Source organism: Thermobia domestica, chromosome 5 (genome assembly GCF_964235325.1).
Source record: "Thermobia domestica chromosome 5, izTheDome1.hap1.1, whole genome shotgun sequence".
Lineage (NCBI taxonomy): Eukaryota > Metazoa > Arthropoda > Insecta > Zygentoma > Lepismatidae > Thermobia > Thermobia domestica.
The window spans coordinates 274,380,105-274,395,175 of NC_137458.1; the positions used below are offsets into that span (position 1 = coordinate 274,380,105).

Consider the following 15,071-nt stretch of genomic DNA (forward strand, 5'->3'; position numbering starts at 1 on the left):
GTCTTATTTTTATGATACGTGCATTTATCCGGTTGAATATCATTAAGTGCTTTCGCACAAAGACTACATACATTTTACATTAGTGTACTGTCATTCAACTTTTAAACCTACGTTTTCTGTATCAGGAGACAACTCTGAATCCGACGGGTTATAGCTACTTCCACTGCAAGCACTTAAGTCTTCCTGTTCGTAGTAAATAACACCTCCAAGAGTCGCATCGTCCTGCGACAGAGACGTCTTGTCGGCGGCCATCTTGCTTTGTGGCTTACCATTGTCATGACAGTAACATGTTGGGGTTACCATGATGAATAACCTCGCATTTTGCCACTAGATGTATTTTTCAACACAGTGTTAATAGGTGATTGGTAGCCATCTATTACCGGATACTGTAGATACTGTATCTCAAAATTTTTGTGGGTTACCATTATCTTGCCCCAAGAAGCTGAATTTCTTTATTCACTTTTGAAATTGAATGTAAGATTAGATAAATAAATCTATTAAGAGCTATTTCAGAGAAATTTCTAAATGTGTAAATTGCTTATGCCTAAGGGGACAGTATAGCACAGATGTTTGGCGCTCACCTCTGGTGCGAGTGGTCCATGATTTATCCCGGGCCAAAAGAATTTGTGATGGGCCCAACGTGTCCATTTATTCTCCCATTTCCTACATTCTCATTCCACTAATTCTTTCATATTCATTCACTTCCCTTAATCATCCGTATATAAAACCATGTATTACGGTCATGGATTCTCAGTCATAAAGCATGTCCTCTCCTAGATGTCTTTGGCTCAGTCTCAAGTGATTTAATTCATGGTAAATAACATCGTGCCCGTAGGTTTTGTCTTGATTCTTCCTTTTCCTTCCATTATCATTCCATCAGTTCTTCCAGAGTCGTTCAATTACAGTAATCACCCGTCTCTTTTAGCATAATGGCGATAATCGGTCGACTTTAAACAAGAAATTTATTTCATTTGCACCTGAAAAGAAGTTGTGATTTCTTTTCCATTTTTTGTTTAATATTTCTTTAAATTTATTTAGTCTTTCTATGTGAGAAAAATATATTTATTTATTTATTTAATGGAACGAAACATAATTTCAGCATAAACCATTTTACAGGTTGTTGCCCGAATAAAAATAGTCTACTTTCACTGTCCCTTCCCCCCCCCCCTTCCGAATGATGCATTTAACTGCTGTTATTTTCCGCCACATTGCTGGCTAAACTGGGTCCTGCATTTGGTAACAGTAGCTGTTAGGCACGGTCTTTGAAACGAGGCAGTTAAAAGTGACAGCTTTCTGGAACGGGTTCATTTATATTACTGTTCAAAAAGATACAATTTCCAACATCATCTGCAGAACCTCGCATTGGTAGCGCGTCGCAAAGGAGAGGTTCATAAGGGCGATGAAATATACCTCGCAGGAGACAAGTGGAAATTGATGTGTACCCTATATGAGAGATGGTTCTACCTAGATGAGACCAACAGAGTTCGGTTCATTTTCTACCGTTAAGCAGACCACATCAGCCATCCTGGCTTTGTGCTGCGGTGCAGGGATTTCAGGTGGGGCCGGGATATTGCAATCGGAGAACGCTGCCATTTGTCGAAGTGCTTTCCAACACCCAAGTCAACGTAACTTACTTCCAGGAGAATATCACACTCTTTGTATGACACACACACGTTCCCCACTTGTGCGGTAACGAGATCACGAGAATGGATCCACAAGGATAGGTTTGCAGCCATATCGATCATTCCAGTCGTTCTACGTAAAGAAGACCAAAGAGATGGGAAGACCGAGTGATCCCATTTTCGTTCATCTCAAAGTAAAATCCTTGAACGCCTTACCAATGGAGTACTGTGAGTTTGGACTCTTCGAAAGGCACTTGCTTCACACCGTTCTTGTTCTACGCAGGAGTTTGTTACAGCGGAAACTACGGTACGGGTGACCTTTCGGACCTATGGCCGTCACATTGAGCACAATAAATGATGACCGAAGAGGAATGTATCGCCATTACGCTAGTCAGATAAATTGTTCAGAGTCTATTTTTTTTTTTTTTTTTTTTTTTTTCGTGGTTAACTTAGCTGTATATTATGTTTACGACAAACAATAAATAACATGAAATGAATACTCAAGTTAGTAACTGCAGAAATAATATTAAAAACAAATAAGGAACTACAGTAGTATTATAATGTCTTACCGTTAATTTACAGATGTGAATATGCATAAAATTTCTTTCATAAGAAAATGTTTGTACGCAATAATTATCAAGTTCATTATCGTATTTGTTTTAATTCGAATCGATTGAAAGTACTACACAAAGAGTTTAAAACCGATTGGTCTGTGTTTGGAAATCAGGCCTCCGGTGTACATTCCATTGCGTTAACCACTACGTTCACACTACTGAAGTCAGCTCCCTGAAAAGCCATACGATCTACCACTCTTGAAGTCGGTGGTTAGACACTCAGACCACGTGTATTGCACTATGTATGGCTGTTCAGGGAGAGGACTGGTAGCATTGTAATTGACATCGGTGCAGTAAGATTTAGACTCGGATTCGAATCTCAGTCCAGTCGTGCATTTTTTCAGTCATTGTGTAGCACTGAATTTGCACATTTAGAAGAATTAATGTGATATCAAAATCAGTTATTTCGTAAATAGTCATAAATGATTGAAATTGAAAGTAATTCTCTATAAAGAGTACATTCATTCATAATGATCTTGTTTTTGTATTTAAATCAGTTATAAGTTGCAAAAGTATCGTATTACTCCAATATAAGCACTCTTTATTTATTTATTTATTATTATTATTATTATTATTATTACTATTATTTTTTCAAAATTTTTCGCCTAAAATTCTTGGGGGCTCTTATAATTATATAGTTGCTGTTTAATTGTTATTTTTTTTCTTAAAGTTGTTTTATTGTTGTTGTTTTTAGGTTTTGTATAACGTGAGAACCAGTATACAGAATTTACGGTTAAGCAACAAAAACTATTGAACTTTCGTATTATTTATTCCATAAGAATGGAGAACGAAGACGAGTTGAAAATTTTGACAACGGTAGTTCATAATACTGCGTGTGTAAGTCCAAACTTGTATTTTTCTGAATGGATAAATGTACTATCTCTGGGGTCGTACAGAGTGCATATATCCGCATATTAATCGGATTTTCAAAATAGACATTAAAATTTCAGGAGAATCTTACGTTAAGGGGGAGCTTATATTCGAGTAAATACGGTATAGGGAGAAGAATCTTGTGACTGTAACGAAATAGTTACTTTTAGTATAGCTCACACATACATATATGTATCCATTGTCTTTCAGGTTATTGTCGATGCGGATGAGGAAGAAGCAGAGCAGATGAAGCGTATAGAAGAATTAGAGCGTGGAGTACTAATAGGCAACTTTGATGATGGGGAGAATTATGAAGTTACAGTGAAAGTAAACTGGAGATGCCAGAAGGTCGATAGATTTCAGATGCGGAGGGTAAGTGTACTGTTTTTTTTTTTTTTTTTTTTTTTTTTTTTTTTTCTGATTTCATAATTTACTCTTATGCTTCCATTTACAAATAATACTTGAAAGTACTATAAATAAAATAGTTTTATACGTTATTATTCGAAGTCCAAATGTTACTGTTCGCAATACTAGCATTTACGAAACGAAATTTACTAGTACTACAGCCCAGTAAAGGATATGGTAGGCCAGATAGTGCATGTTCAGCTGGTCGGTTCGGGTATTCGACATTGTCGTATTTATTCAATTGTAAGCCAAGTCCCTGGAAATCACAAAGGACTATATTCAACATATGTATATACTTATTTACAGGGTGTCCGAGGATGAAAGAACTATATTTTTGGAAACGATAGAATGATATGATACATAAGAAACAAATAAGTTTATATGAACTATGGGTCGAATCGGCTTCACTTTAGAGCCGAAAAAATATATAACCAAATAAAGATCCTAGTTATTACAGATTCAAAAAGTTTTACATCTCCGGTAATAGTGAAGGTGTTTACTACTTTTCTGATATTTAATTTTGTCTACTTCGTGCCTTCTGTATCCGATGAAATATTTAGCGAAAGCACTTATAAGGTATGTTCGGGAAACATTGTAGTATGCACATCGAAGGAACTGAAAAGAAAAGTAATAAATGAAAACCAAAAGTAATATTTATTCACATTAGTATTATTCTTTAACAATATGGAAAACTAATTTAGTAGACCATAAACTACTTTCAGAAGTTTTTTTTCTTCCTTTTTTTCTTTTTCGTTCGTACATTCACCATAAGTGTCTTGTCACTCTGCTGGGCCACTTTCGTGGAGATTGGCGTTCAAATGTTCTTGAATGAAGTTAGAATTTTCGCTGGTTCTGGTATTTTTCAGTACTCAGCTTTGCAGAGGGCCCAATATTTTTCAATCGGCCCCACTTGGAGAACGTTAGGGGCGTTTATATATATATATATATATATATATATATATATATATATATATATATATATATATATATATAACGAAGTCGAAGTCGATGTTGTTTGCTTTCAGGTAGTTGGTGACTTTATAGCGTATGACATGTTGCCATGTTCTTCCACAAAAGGACATTGTGACCGTTGATAAAAGGAAGCAATCTCCTCTTAATGCATTCATTCTGCGGTCATTGTGGTAGTCGAAATGTAAGGTGCCGGAACTCTTTCCTCAGCGTCCAGTGCTTGCCGTATCAGATGTTGCTCGGAAAACTTCGCCTTGGCCTTGAATTTGACTTTGTCGCTAACTTGTGACATGAATAGTACTTATGTCCTGCAACATTAGGGTCGACAGGACAGTACGTCTCGTCATCAATCACCAGTATTTTCAGTGACGCTGAATCCAATTTATTTTCAACAATTTGCGGCATTTTTTTTTTGTGCACGTATCTTTTGTTGTTCCGTATACTTTGGAGCCACGTTTGCTTTATACGTTTTGAAGCCCAATTTCTCTTTTTTGATTCTGTGTATGGTAACTTCGATTTTCGGGCCAATTCGCGGACAGACACACGGGATTCTTCAAAAGTTCCAATTCAACTTCCTTCACTAGTTCATTGATTCATCACCCGCGCCCGACGACCTAGTGGCTTCTTGCACACTATCTATTTGCACACTCAAACTGATTATACTTCGCGTATCACGTGTCATGCGCTTAGTCCAATTATGCTACAATGTTTTCGGAACTGACATTAAATCCTTTCCCCTTTCCTTTTTCTTCTTTCGTGTGTGTGTGATTGTTTCCTGTATATTTCTGTAAATAATTTATTTTTCATTTTTTTTTTTTTTTGTTCTATGTGCTCAGTTGTATACAGTGTATTTTTTTTTTTTTTTTAACTTGAGACAATCGTATAGCTTTTAAACCAGTAGATTAAGAAGTGTGAAATTGCATGCGAAACAAATATCATTAGGAAAAAATCCTTTTACATACTCCGACGTACCTACAAATAATAGTGTTTCCAACGCAACATAAATTATTTCAAATGCAGGGCTCATAGCGAGTCACCTTTTTAACTAAAAGTTACTTTTTTTTTTTTCAAGTTGGTCACTAAAAGTTACTTTTTGGAGGGTAAAGTCATTCTTTCGTGTGATTTATGTTTTGCATTGGTGGTTTTCTAAGAAAAATATAAAAATAAATGGAAAAAGGCATAAACTTGTTACTTATTTCTCTTCTGAAAACTTCAGTAGTTGCTGCCACATGTGAACTAAGTCAGCTTTATTCGCACTTCAGCCTTTATTTTTTCTAAAGCACAATGGGTGGTTGGTGGGTGCTTGAGCTCTCAAGGTGAGTTTGAGAGCCCTTCTGTGTCTTATTTTTTCTTCTAATTAACAATTATAATTTATTTTAAAAGTTCACAATAAGGGTATAAACATCATCCACATTATTTGCTAGATCTTATTATGTTAAAGGAGAATGAACATATATATTAAGTGTTTACAGTTTGCTTTTCATTATATGGAGAATGTTGGTAGAAGCCATACCTATGTTTACCAATCATGTGGTACCAAGACAAACTTTGTAACAAATCAATTGTAGAAGACATAATGGTAATTTAGATGCTATGTGTTAATTACATTAATTTTGTATTATTGGACATAATGAAAATATAGAAATTTAGCCTTACCCCATCCAGATCTAAATTGAAATACAAAACCGTGTAAAGTACATAATTAATAATGAACCTCTAAACACAAGTATTCCAATTTTTTTATTAGCTGACAAACTTAAGTAAAACAATTTTTAATCGTAACGTGTTAAAACATTACGTATTTCAGCTATGATCCAGCGTATTTTGGTTGGAAAAAAAATATGTAAAATTCAATTTATGCCCAAGTTCGTCTTCAAGGCTTTAAATTACTTTTTGGTGAAATTTTAGTCATTTTTTGATCACTCTTTCATGTTTTCGGTCACTTTTCAACTATTTAGAAAAGACCAGACCGGTATGAGCCCTGCAAATGGCACTACCTCAAATTATTGCATATTTCAAATCTGCATGTTAAACGGAAACTTGCAAAATCACATTTATTATTCAGTGTTGCAAACTAAGGACGCTACAGTGTCACAAACATCCAAATTTTAGAAGCCTCTTCCACAATAACAACACGTCTGAAACAGAGCAATGCACTGAGTCCTTAGTGTTGGGTACCACGATCATGATATGAGTTTTTCGAATAAATGGGAATTAGTTACAAGATTGAAAGTTTGACGTTTTCCGAAAGGCTTTATTTCGAGGAAGGAAAAAAAAAGTAAATATAATATCTAAGTACTTATTTTGTTTCCAATAGACAAACAAATCATTTTACTATTTATAGCAAGTTGATATGTGAAACCGCCCCGGAGATATGATAAACAGTGGTAAAGTTTGAACATTGCATATAATGGTGTATTTGGAAAAATGTTTAAGACGGTTCAATGCCTTGTCCGTCTTAGTGTTCTGTTAATATGGTAAAGACTTCCAAAATTTAGATGTTTGTGATACTGTAGCGTCCTGTTGGCAACATTGAATAATGAATACATAAATAATGGAATTGTATGTTATGATATTTGCTTTGTACAAAATTTCGTTATTTTTATGTATTAGTTTAGAAGTTCGACGGTTGTCTCAAGATTTAAAAAAAGTATCATACGTGAAGTGCAAAAGAATGAAAAACCTGTAAGAAGGTAATAAAAATATGCGTTGTGTCTTGATCTTTAACGGTGTGTATGCAAGTTGGGCTTTGAGTTTACATTTGATCACTTAGGGCTTTGAGTTTACATTTAATCACTTATATTTTTTTGTTTTTTATTTTTTTTCGCAGTATCAGAAATTCAAAACTGTTTTTGAGCACTATGCGCAGTTGGAAGGTGTTAGTTCTGATCAGATTCAGATCCTGAAAGATTTAAAAAGTTTTGAAAGTGTGAAGCCCCAAGATAGCCCGGAGTCTATTGGATATTCCATTGAAATGATACTAGGTAAGAAAGGTTTATGTATTTTGTTTACAATTGAATGTTTATTTCTCAATAACATTTTCGTATTCATTATATCTGATGGCATTATATTACTTTTACCATTTAGAGCTGCTGTTTGGCATTAATGTTATACTATAACATTTTCAGTCTGTTATAACGTCATGGCAGTAATTTAATACGAGGGATGATCAAATGAAAACGTACGAAACGTCACTGTGGGTATAATCGAAGTTTCTATTCAAAAGTAATCACTAGAGGGCTGACCCACTTTCACGAGCCAAAAGATTTCCTGTTCCCAGAATTCCTGTGGCTGTAACAGCAGCCGGTCCTCTCCACTGTGTCCTTTAGTTCGTCGTCAGAGTTTGAAGCGCGTCCCTTTGAGATGTTTTCTTTTAACGAACCAAACAGATGGAAGTCGCAGCGCAAAGTGTCCGGAGTGTAGGGCAGATGCTCAAGCTGCTCCCACTTGAGCTTGTCCAGTACACTTTGTGACCTGGGAGATGTGTAGACGAGCGTTATCGTGGAGCAGAATCACTCCCTCCATGAGTAACCGAGGCCGTTTCTCTTAATGAACTTGTGTAGGCAACGGAGTGTGTCACAGTACACGTGACTGTTAATGATTTTTCCGTGCCCGAGGAATTCGATGAGTATCAGACCTCGGACGTCGAAAAAGACAGTGAACATCACCTTGCCTGCTGATCGTACAGATTTGAATTTTTTAGGGGAAGGTGACGACGCATGCTGCCTCGCTTTGTCTCTGGCTCAAAGTTATGGCATCGGCGACGATCCGCTCCAAGAATGCGGAGTCTTCATGATACCGGAACAAGTGTTGCAATTCTAGCCCCATAGTGAGTTCCTTTTGCGGTTCGCTGAGCATATTCGGAACCCACTGCGTGCATACTTTTCCGTAACCCAACCTGTAGTGCACAGTTGTCTACACTGTTCCAACGCTGTCCCCCACCATCACTGCCAACATTCGTATTTACCAAGTCGTTCACCTTGTCGATGAGTTCGGCTTTGATTACTGTGTTTGCCTAGCCTAGTCTCTGATCATCACTCAAACTCTACAGACCTTCTCGAAAACAGGCACTCCACTATTTTTACTGACTTGTCGGACACACAGTCTCCCCCGTATATGACCACCATCCGGCGATGAATATCGGACTCCTTCCGCAGTCAGAAATCTAATAGCTCCTCGGTCGTCGAATTTTTCAATGTGAACGCCATAATTCCCTCTCACACACTGCCGCGTCAATTGGATGGAACACACAATTGCCTCCTGCATGATATGAGAGGCGCCCGCGCATGCGCATAACCACGCCGGACACTATTATCTTTCCTAGATGTCGCACTATGTTCTTTCAAAGCGGCATATTCCTATTTCAACCGGTTTTGTTTGTACGACGTTTCGTACCTTTTCATTTGAACACTCCTTATGACATGCCATTGACATTCGTCATTTCGTATTAATTGGTACTGCTAAAGTTGTTCGAACAGCTACTTTTAATCACGTACTCAAATTTGACAGTAAAACGATTAATATGTAACATACATTAAATATTTATTACATTACGTAACAATGATTAGTATTCGAGAGGTCTCTTGAATAGTTATTAGTTAACTCAAATTTCTAGGTTTAGGAAACTTGAAATGGTTAATAAAATAAAATAAAAATTGGAAACATGCTTTCCTCAGAAGAAATAAAACTTTTAATAAACAAAATAAAACAAATAATATTAAAAAGCAAAGAAAGAAAAAAGAAGTTTCCAAGAAAACTATTTGTTAGGAAAGTTTCTATTTTTGCATGACTAAAATGTAAAGCCTGGGTAGCGCTCTCATATACAATCAACTTATAAATTCTTCAATTCTTATGTAATATTATATATAAATATACCTTAATTTATATCAGTAATGTGGCCCCGCATAACATAGTCGCTAACGCTCTCGCCTTTGGTGTCAGCCGGTCGCGGGTTCGATTTCCGGAGGGAAGGGGGTCACTTGGAAAAGTATAACGATTTTTTCAGGCAAAAGCCAGAGTGGTACCCAACATAATGATTCTAGGTAGCTTTCTTTCTTCTCCATTCCCCAATTCCCCAAGTAGTGTGATCGCCAAGGGACGTCATCCCTCAGGGTTGACGGGCCATAGCTGCCGAAATCCCAGAAATCTAATTCGTAATCCTAATCCTTATATCAAGAATGTTATAATAGTAATATTATGTTATATTACGCAATATAACGTATAGTACGTAATATACGTAATACTAATATGTTATATTGTATATTTTTAAAAAGTAATTTTCTTAAAAATAGAATTATTTTGTACGTTTTAGTAAGATGTGTTTTATTTGGTTGTTAAAAGGTTTTTTTTAAAGGAAAGCATGCTTTTTAAAAAAGTATTTTTTTAATTTTATTTTGTTTTTAGTTATAATTTCTACGTTTTAGTCATAATTAAATACATTTTTGTCGCGTTAGAATTTGTTTGCTTCGTGGGGCCGCGGTGGCTCAGTGGTAGAGCGTTCACCTTCGGTGCTTGGGGTCCCGGGTTCGATCCCAGCCCCCACCAAGTGAATTTTGTGGTGGACAAACACAGTGTGCGTGGGTTTTCCCGAGGTTCTTCCGTTTCTTCCCACTTTCTTCATTCCACCATTTCGTTCATTAATCATCATCACCGTTTCCTTTAGCCTAACCGGTATAACCGTGGGACGTAAAACTCAAAGATTTCATTTCATTTCAATTTTTGTTTGCTTCCTTTCCTATATGGTTGCTGAGACTCGGTTTCCCTCGACACAATAGTTTATGTAAAATCACACAAAAAAGGAGTTAGTTTTCTGGTAGTGTTAAATGAAATGTGATTATAAAAGCATTAGATGCTCTAAATGGTTCGCTATAACCCATCATAATCGATGTTGTGTTTGTATTTTTTTCGGGTACTTCAATTTCCTCCCACATTCTCATTCTGTTAATTATTCCCTCATCATACACTTGCCTTAATCATCTGTCTTCCTTAGCCTAATGGACATGGTCACGAAACGTTAAACTGAAAGATTTCAATCATTTTATTTTCATTATAGTCAATCGCGCCCAATACTTTCATACTTTAAAATCCATTTCTTCATCTTATCCACAAAAGAATTGTTGGGAATTGAAAGGGGCATAAAGTGCTTCAGAATAATTGTACTGGTTGCACATACTCCATTTTGAATGCTTAGTTCTCAAGAAGGAATCTATGTAAACAAAATAGATAGATATATCATAGATTATTCTTAGGACTCTGACGAATGTCCCCTCTTGTCGGTAGAATCTTTTATTATGTTAAGATGTACTCATGAGGACTAGTTGGATCTCTTTTGGCAATTGAAGTACTCAATATGGAATATGGAAATAGCACACAATAAAGGACTTCATAAGTATCATGTATTTAGGTGTAGAAGTTGTATGAACGCTTTAAGCCTAAACTCAGTAATTGCAGAACGTAATTAATTGATTTACGAGCATTCTCATATTTTGTCAGGATTGCAGCATTTCTCTTCTTTATTTTTAATAGTAACTAATTTTGGTCCAGTTACATTTAATGGCATACTAATATTGGCGGAAATATTTTATGACATACTACAAGAATCTTCTTTTTTGTACATTTTATAAAAGCATTAATTTATTATTTTTATTTTACACTTATTATTTTATTTTTTGTTATAAGATGTCTTCACATTTAATCAGTTCTTGAAGTGTCTCGTATTATCATAATCTGAAACGTAATTTACGAAGATCTGCTTGTACGTACGTGCAAACTCCAAAGCATTTTTGGTTACACAATTGAGTGGGATAAAGAGGATGAACCTGAAAGATGTGCACAAACTCCGGGAGATAATTTGTAACATAAAAAAAAAAAAGTTTTCTTGCATGTTGTTGAATTTCGCGCCGTGTACCAGTGACAGAGGTGCCAACTTGGAATCGACAGTTGAATCCTGTCAATTGAAACGAAACAGAAACATGTGCACAAATGCCTAATGTACCATTTTGCTGATGTTAGTCACATTTATTTTTCTATTTCTCGTTCGTAAAGTTTAATGAAACATTTTTCTCTAAACAACCAGTTCTCTATCCGAAACAGTTTATCTTTATATCATGTAGTTACTGACTTACATAAATTGAATTTTAAAGTTGCCTGTTTTAGGGCGCTCAGTATATATAATTTATATATAATGGTCGAGTATAAACATTAAGTATTGAACAATTGTATGTTAATCTTTGCCTTGATAAATAAAAGAGAGAGGGCTCATTCCATGTCAAATGAACCAATATCAGATTTTATGGTTGCCCTTACATCATGGATTTTCTTCATATTTTGTCTGTGGGTAGATACCTATGAGAAATGACCACAGGAATATTTGCAGATTTTTATCTCCTAAACGGACCTCAGGAAAAATAAATGAAAATCTGGCATTTTCCGAGACTTCTGCCGCGGAAAAATCGACATATAATGTTAAAAATTCTGTAACTCCCTTATTTTTGGGCCAATTGAAGTGTTTCTGGTGTCAAATTAAAGCTAATAGTCTCTACTGTTCAGAACTACTGTTGAATCAGAAAACATTTTTCATAGAAAACAGACACAAACTCTGAAACACAATTTGTATGATTTATGTGATTTTTGTAGAAAATCATATCTGCTAAATCACTGAAAACACAACCACCACATTTTTACCTCAGATTCACCTAAATATGTATGTTCAATAGTGCAAAAATGAAAAGGGTGTTTTTTGTGGTTTGTCAGTAAGAAATTATAATGCAGGGACACGACTTATGGCACTTTATTAACATTTAACATTAACACGTTATTAACTATAGAAATGTTGCATTTTGTTGGATTGTTTACTACATTGCTTACATTTGGCTTGGTTGAGATGAACGCCTAATGTGCAAAAATTAATATATTGAAACATTATTTTATGAATACTGAAGGATATCATAAATATTGAATGAAGTTAATTGCAATGACATTCTCGCTCACTCACTCTTCATCACACACATCCACATTACTATTACTAGTGGGTCTAATGACCAGGTGCCTTACGTAAATTTCGAAAATTGCGCCGTATAGAGTGGATGGCCGCCATTTTGAAACTACATTGGATCACTTGATTGTTAGATACACTAAATTTGCTTCTATTCTCAAAATTTAAAGTCAAAATACTGAAAATTACGTCCTGGAGTGTAGATGACCGCCATTTTAAAAATCGACCGTCATTTTGAAAGTTGACATTGCTCCACTTTAATATTGCGGACAGTAAATCGTATATGTCCCATGCTTCTATTCATAAAATTTCAAGTAAAAAACCCGAAAACTGCGCCCTATAGCGTGGATGGCCACCATTTTGAAAATCTGGCCGCCATTTTGAAATTTTACTTTTGTTCACTATCGAAATCTATAAAACAAATTTCGAGCTCCAAACAGATCGTTCTATGCTTGAAACATTAGTTAAATCTGTTGATGAATTCATCAATACTCTAGTTAATAAACTGGACACTTTGACAAAACATCATTTCATTGCCAAGTCTCAGAGTGCTTCCCTGAAAGAAGTGAAAACCAAATTAGCAATTAATGAATGTCTTATATTGGTAGATTTCAGTGAAAATTACACCTGCATTGTGCAGGATGCTACTCAAGGCTTCCATTGGCACAATATCCAAGTTACAATACACCCTGTTGTTGTTTATACGAAGAAAGATACGGAACTTACCTCATTGTCAATGTGTTTCATTAGTAACTGTCTAAAACATGATATCTGCACGTTTTTTACATTTCAGAAGAAATTCATACAGTACATATTAACTGAAAATCCGAACCTCACACATGCAATTTACTTTAGTGACGGATCCGGGGCACAGTACCAGAATTATAAAAACTTTATTAACCTTTGTCACTGTCATCAACACCATGGCTTAACGTCTGAGTGGATTTTTTTTTTTTTTTTTTTTTTGCCACAAGCCATGGGAAAAATGCATGTGATGGAATAGGTGGTACCATTAAGAGAATTGTTACTAGAGCAAGTCTCCAGAGAACTACAGATGGTCACATTTTAAGTGCAGAAGATGTGTACAAATTTGCTGCCGAAAATGTAAAAGGAATAACATCATTCTATGTTGATGAAAAAGAAATAGAAGAAAGCACACAGTTTTTGGAAAAACGTTTTGAAACTGCCAACACAGTACCAGGAACAAGAGAAAACAATTTCTTCCAGCCTCTGCATGGATCAACCCTCCTTGTGAAGAAAACATCATCATCAAAGACATCATTTTAAGCTGTGCTTGGATGTAAGGAAAGGGATACTTTCATCAAAATGTCACAAGAGAAGTTTTACGCTGTTCAGTATGACAGGAAGTGGTAAATAGGAAAAGTCATTGAAATCTCCTACTCTGAGAGGGATGCAAAAGTTCAATTTATGCACCCGTCTGGACCTTCGAATACATTTTTTTGACCAGAAACAGAAGACTACATAATTTATATGGTCTACCCAACATTGTTAGGGTCGTCAAGTCTAGAAGGCTTAGGTGGGCGGGTCATGTAATTAGAATGGAAGAAAGTAGAAATGCTTTCAAAGTCTTGACTGGAAGACCAATCGGAAAACGACCATCAGGAAGACCTAGGCGCAGATGGGAGGACAATATTAAGATGGATCTCGCAGAGATTGGAATAGAAAGTAGAAACTGGATGCAGTTAGCTGAGGATAGAAGTCAGTGGAGAGCTTTTTGTGAACGCGGCATTGAACCTTCGGGTTCCATAGGTCATAGAGTTAGTTAGTTAGTTAGAAACAGAAGACTATTGTTGAGTGCCATTTGAAAATATTATCAAAGAGGTTCCAGTGCCAAGCTTGAAAACACTTTTAAGAAGAAACTACTTCATTGAAGACAGTGTTCAAACATCAGTTGCTGAGACCATTCATACTTCAACTTACCAGCTGATGCAAAAGAAGGAGACGTTTTAAACTTTAATTTATTCAGGTATTTATTTGTAGTTGCATCTGCCTGTATATGTGTAACTAATATGTTGTTGTAACTCCTACATTTTACCCAGATATTATTTGTATATCTCTGTGAACATAAAAAAAAAAAAAAAACAACAACAACAGTGTGCCAGTGAATTGTTGTACAATATTCAACGCATGTTAATAACGTGCCATAAATCGTGTCCCTGCATTATAATTTCGTACTGACAAACCACAAAAAACACCCTTTTCATTTTTGCATTATTGAATATACATATTTAGGTGAATCTGAGGTAAAAAAATGGCGGTTGTGTTTTCAGTGATTTAGCAGATATAATTGTTTTACAAAAATCACATATAAATCATACAAATTGTTTCAGAGTTTGTGTCTGTTTTCTATGAAAAACGTTTTCTGATTCAACAGTAGTTCTGAACAGTAGAGACTATTAGCTTTAATTTGACACCAGAAACACTTCAATTGGCCCAAAAATAAGGGAGTTACAGAATTTTTAACATTACATGTCGATTTTTCCGCGGCAGAAGTTTCGGAAAATGCCAGATTTTCATTTATTTTTCCTGAGGTTCGTTTAGGAGATAAAAATCTGCAAATATTCCTGTGGTCATTTC

The 15,071-nt window shown here is 35.6% G+C and overlaps 1 protein-coding gene across 1 annotated transcript in view; it reads left to right on the forward strand.

Annotated features, from left to right (window-relative positions):
- The window catches only part of LOC145686628 (uncharacterized), a 49,476-nt gene that overhangs the window by 33,462 nt on the left and 943 nt on the right, over positions 1-15,071 (forward strand). The window contains exons 5-6 of the mRNA XM_081760096.1: positions 3,317-3,478; positions 7,311-7,464. Coding sequence (XP_081616222.1) covers positions 3,317-3,478; positions 7,311-7,464 — 316 coding nt within the window. The remainder of the gene's footprint in view (positions 1-3,316; positions 3,479-7,310; positions 7,465-15,071) is intronic.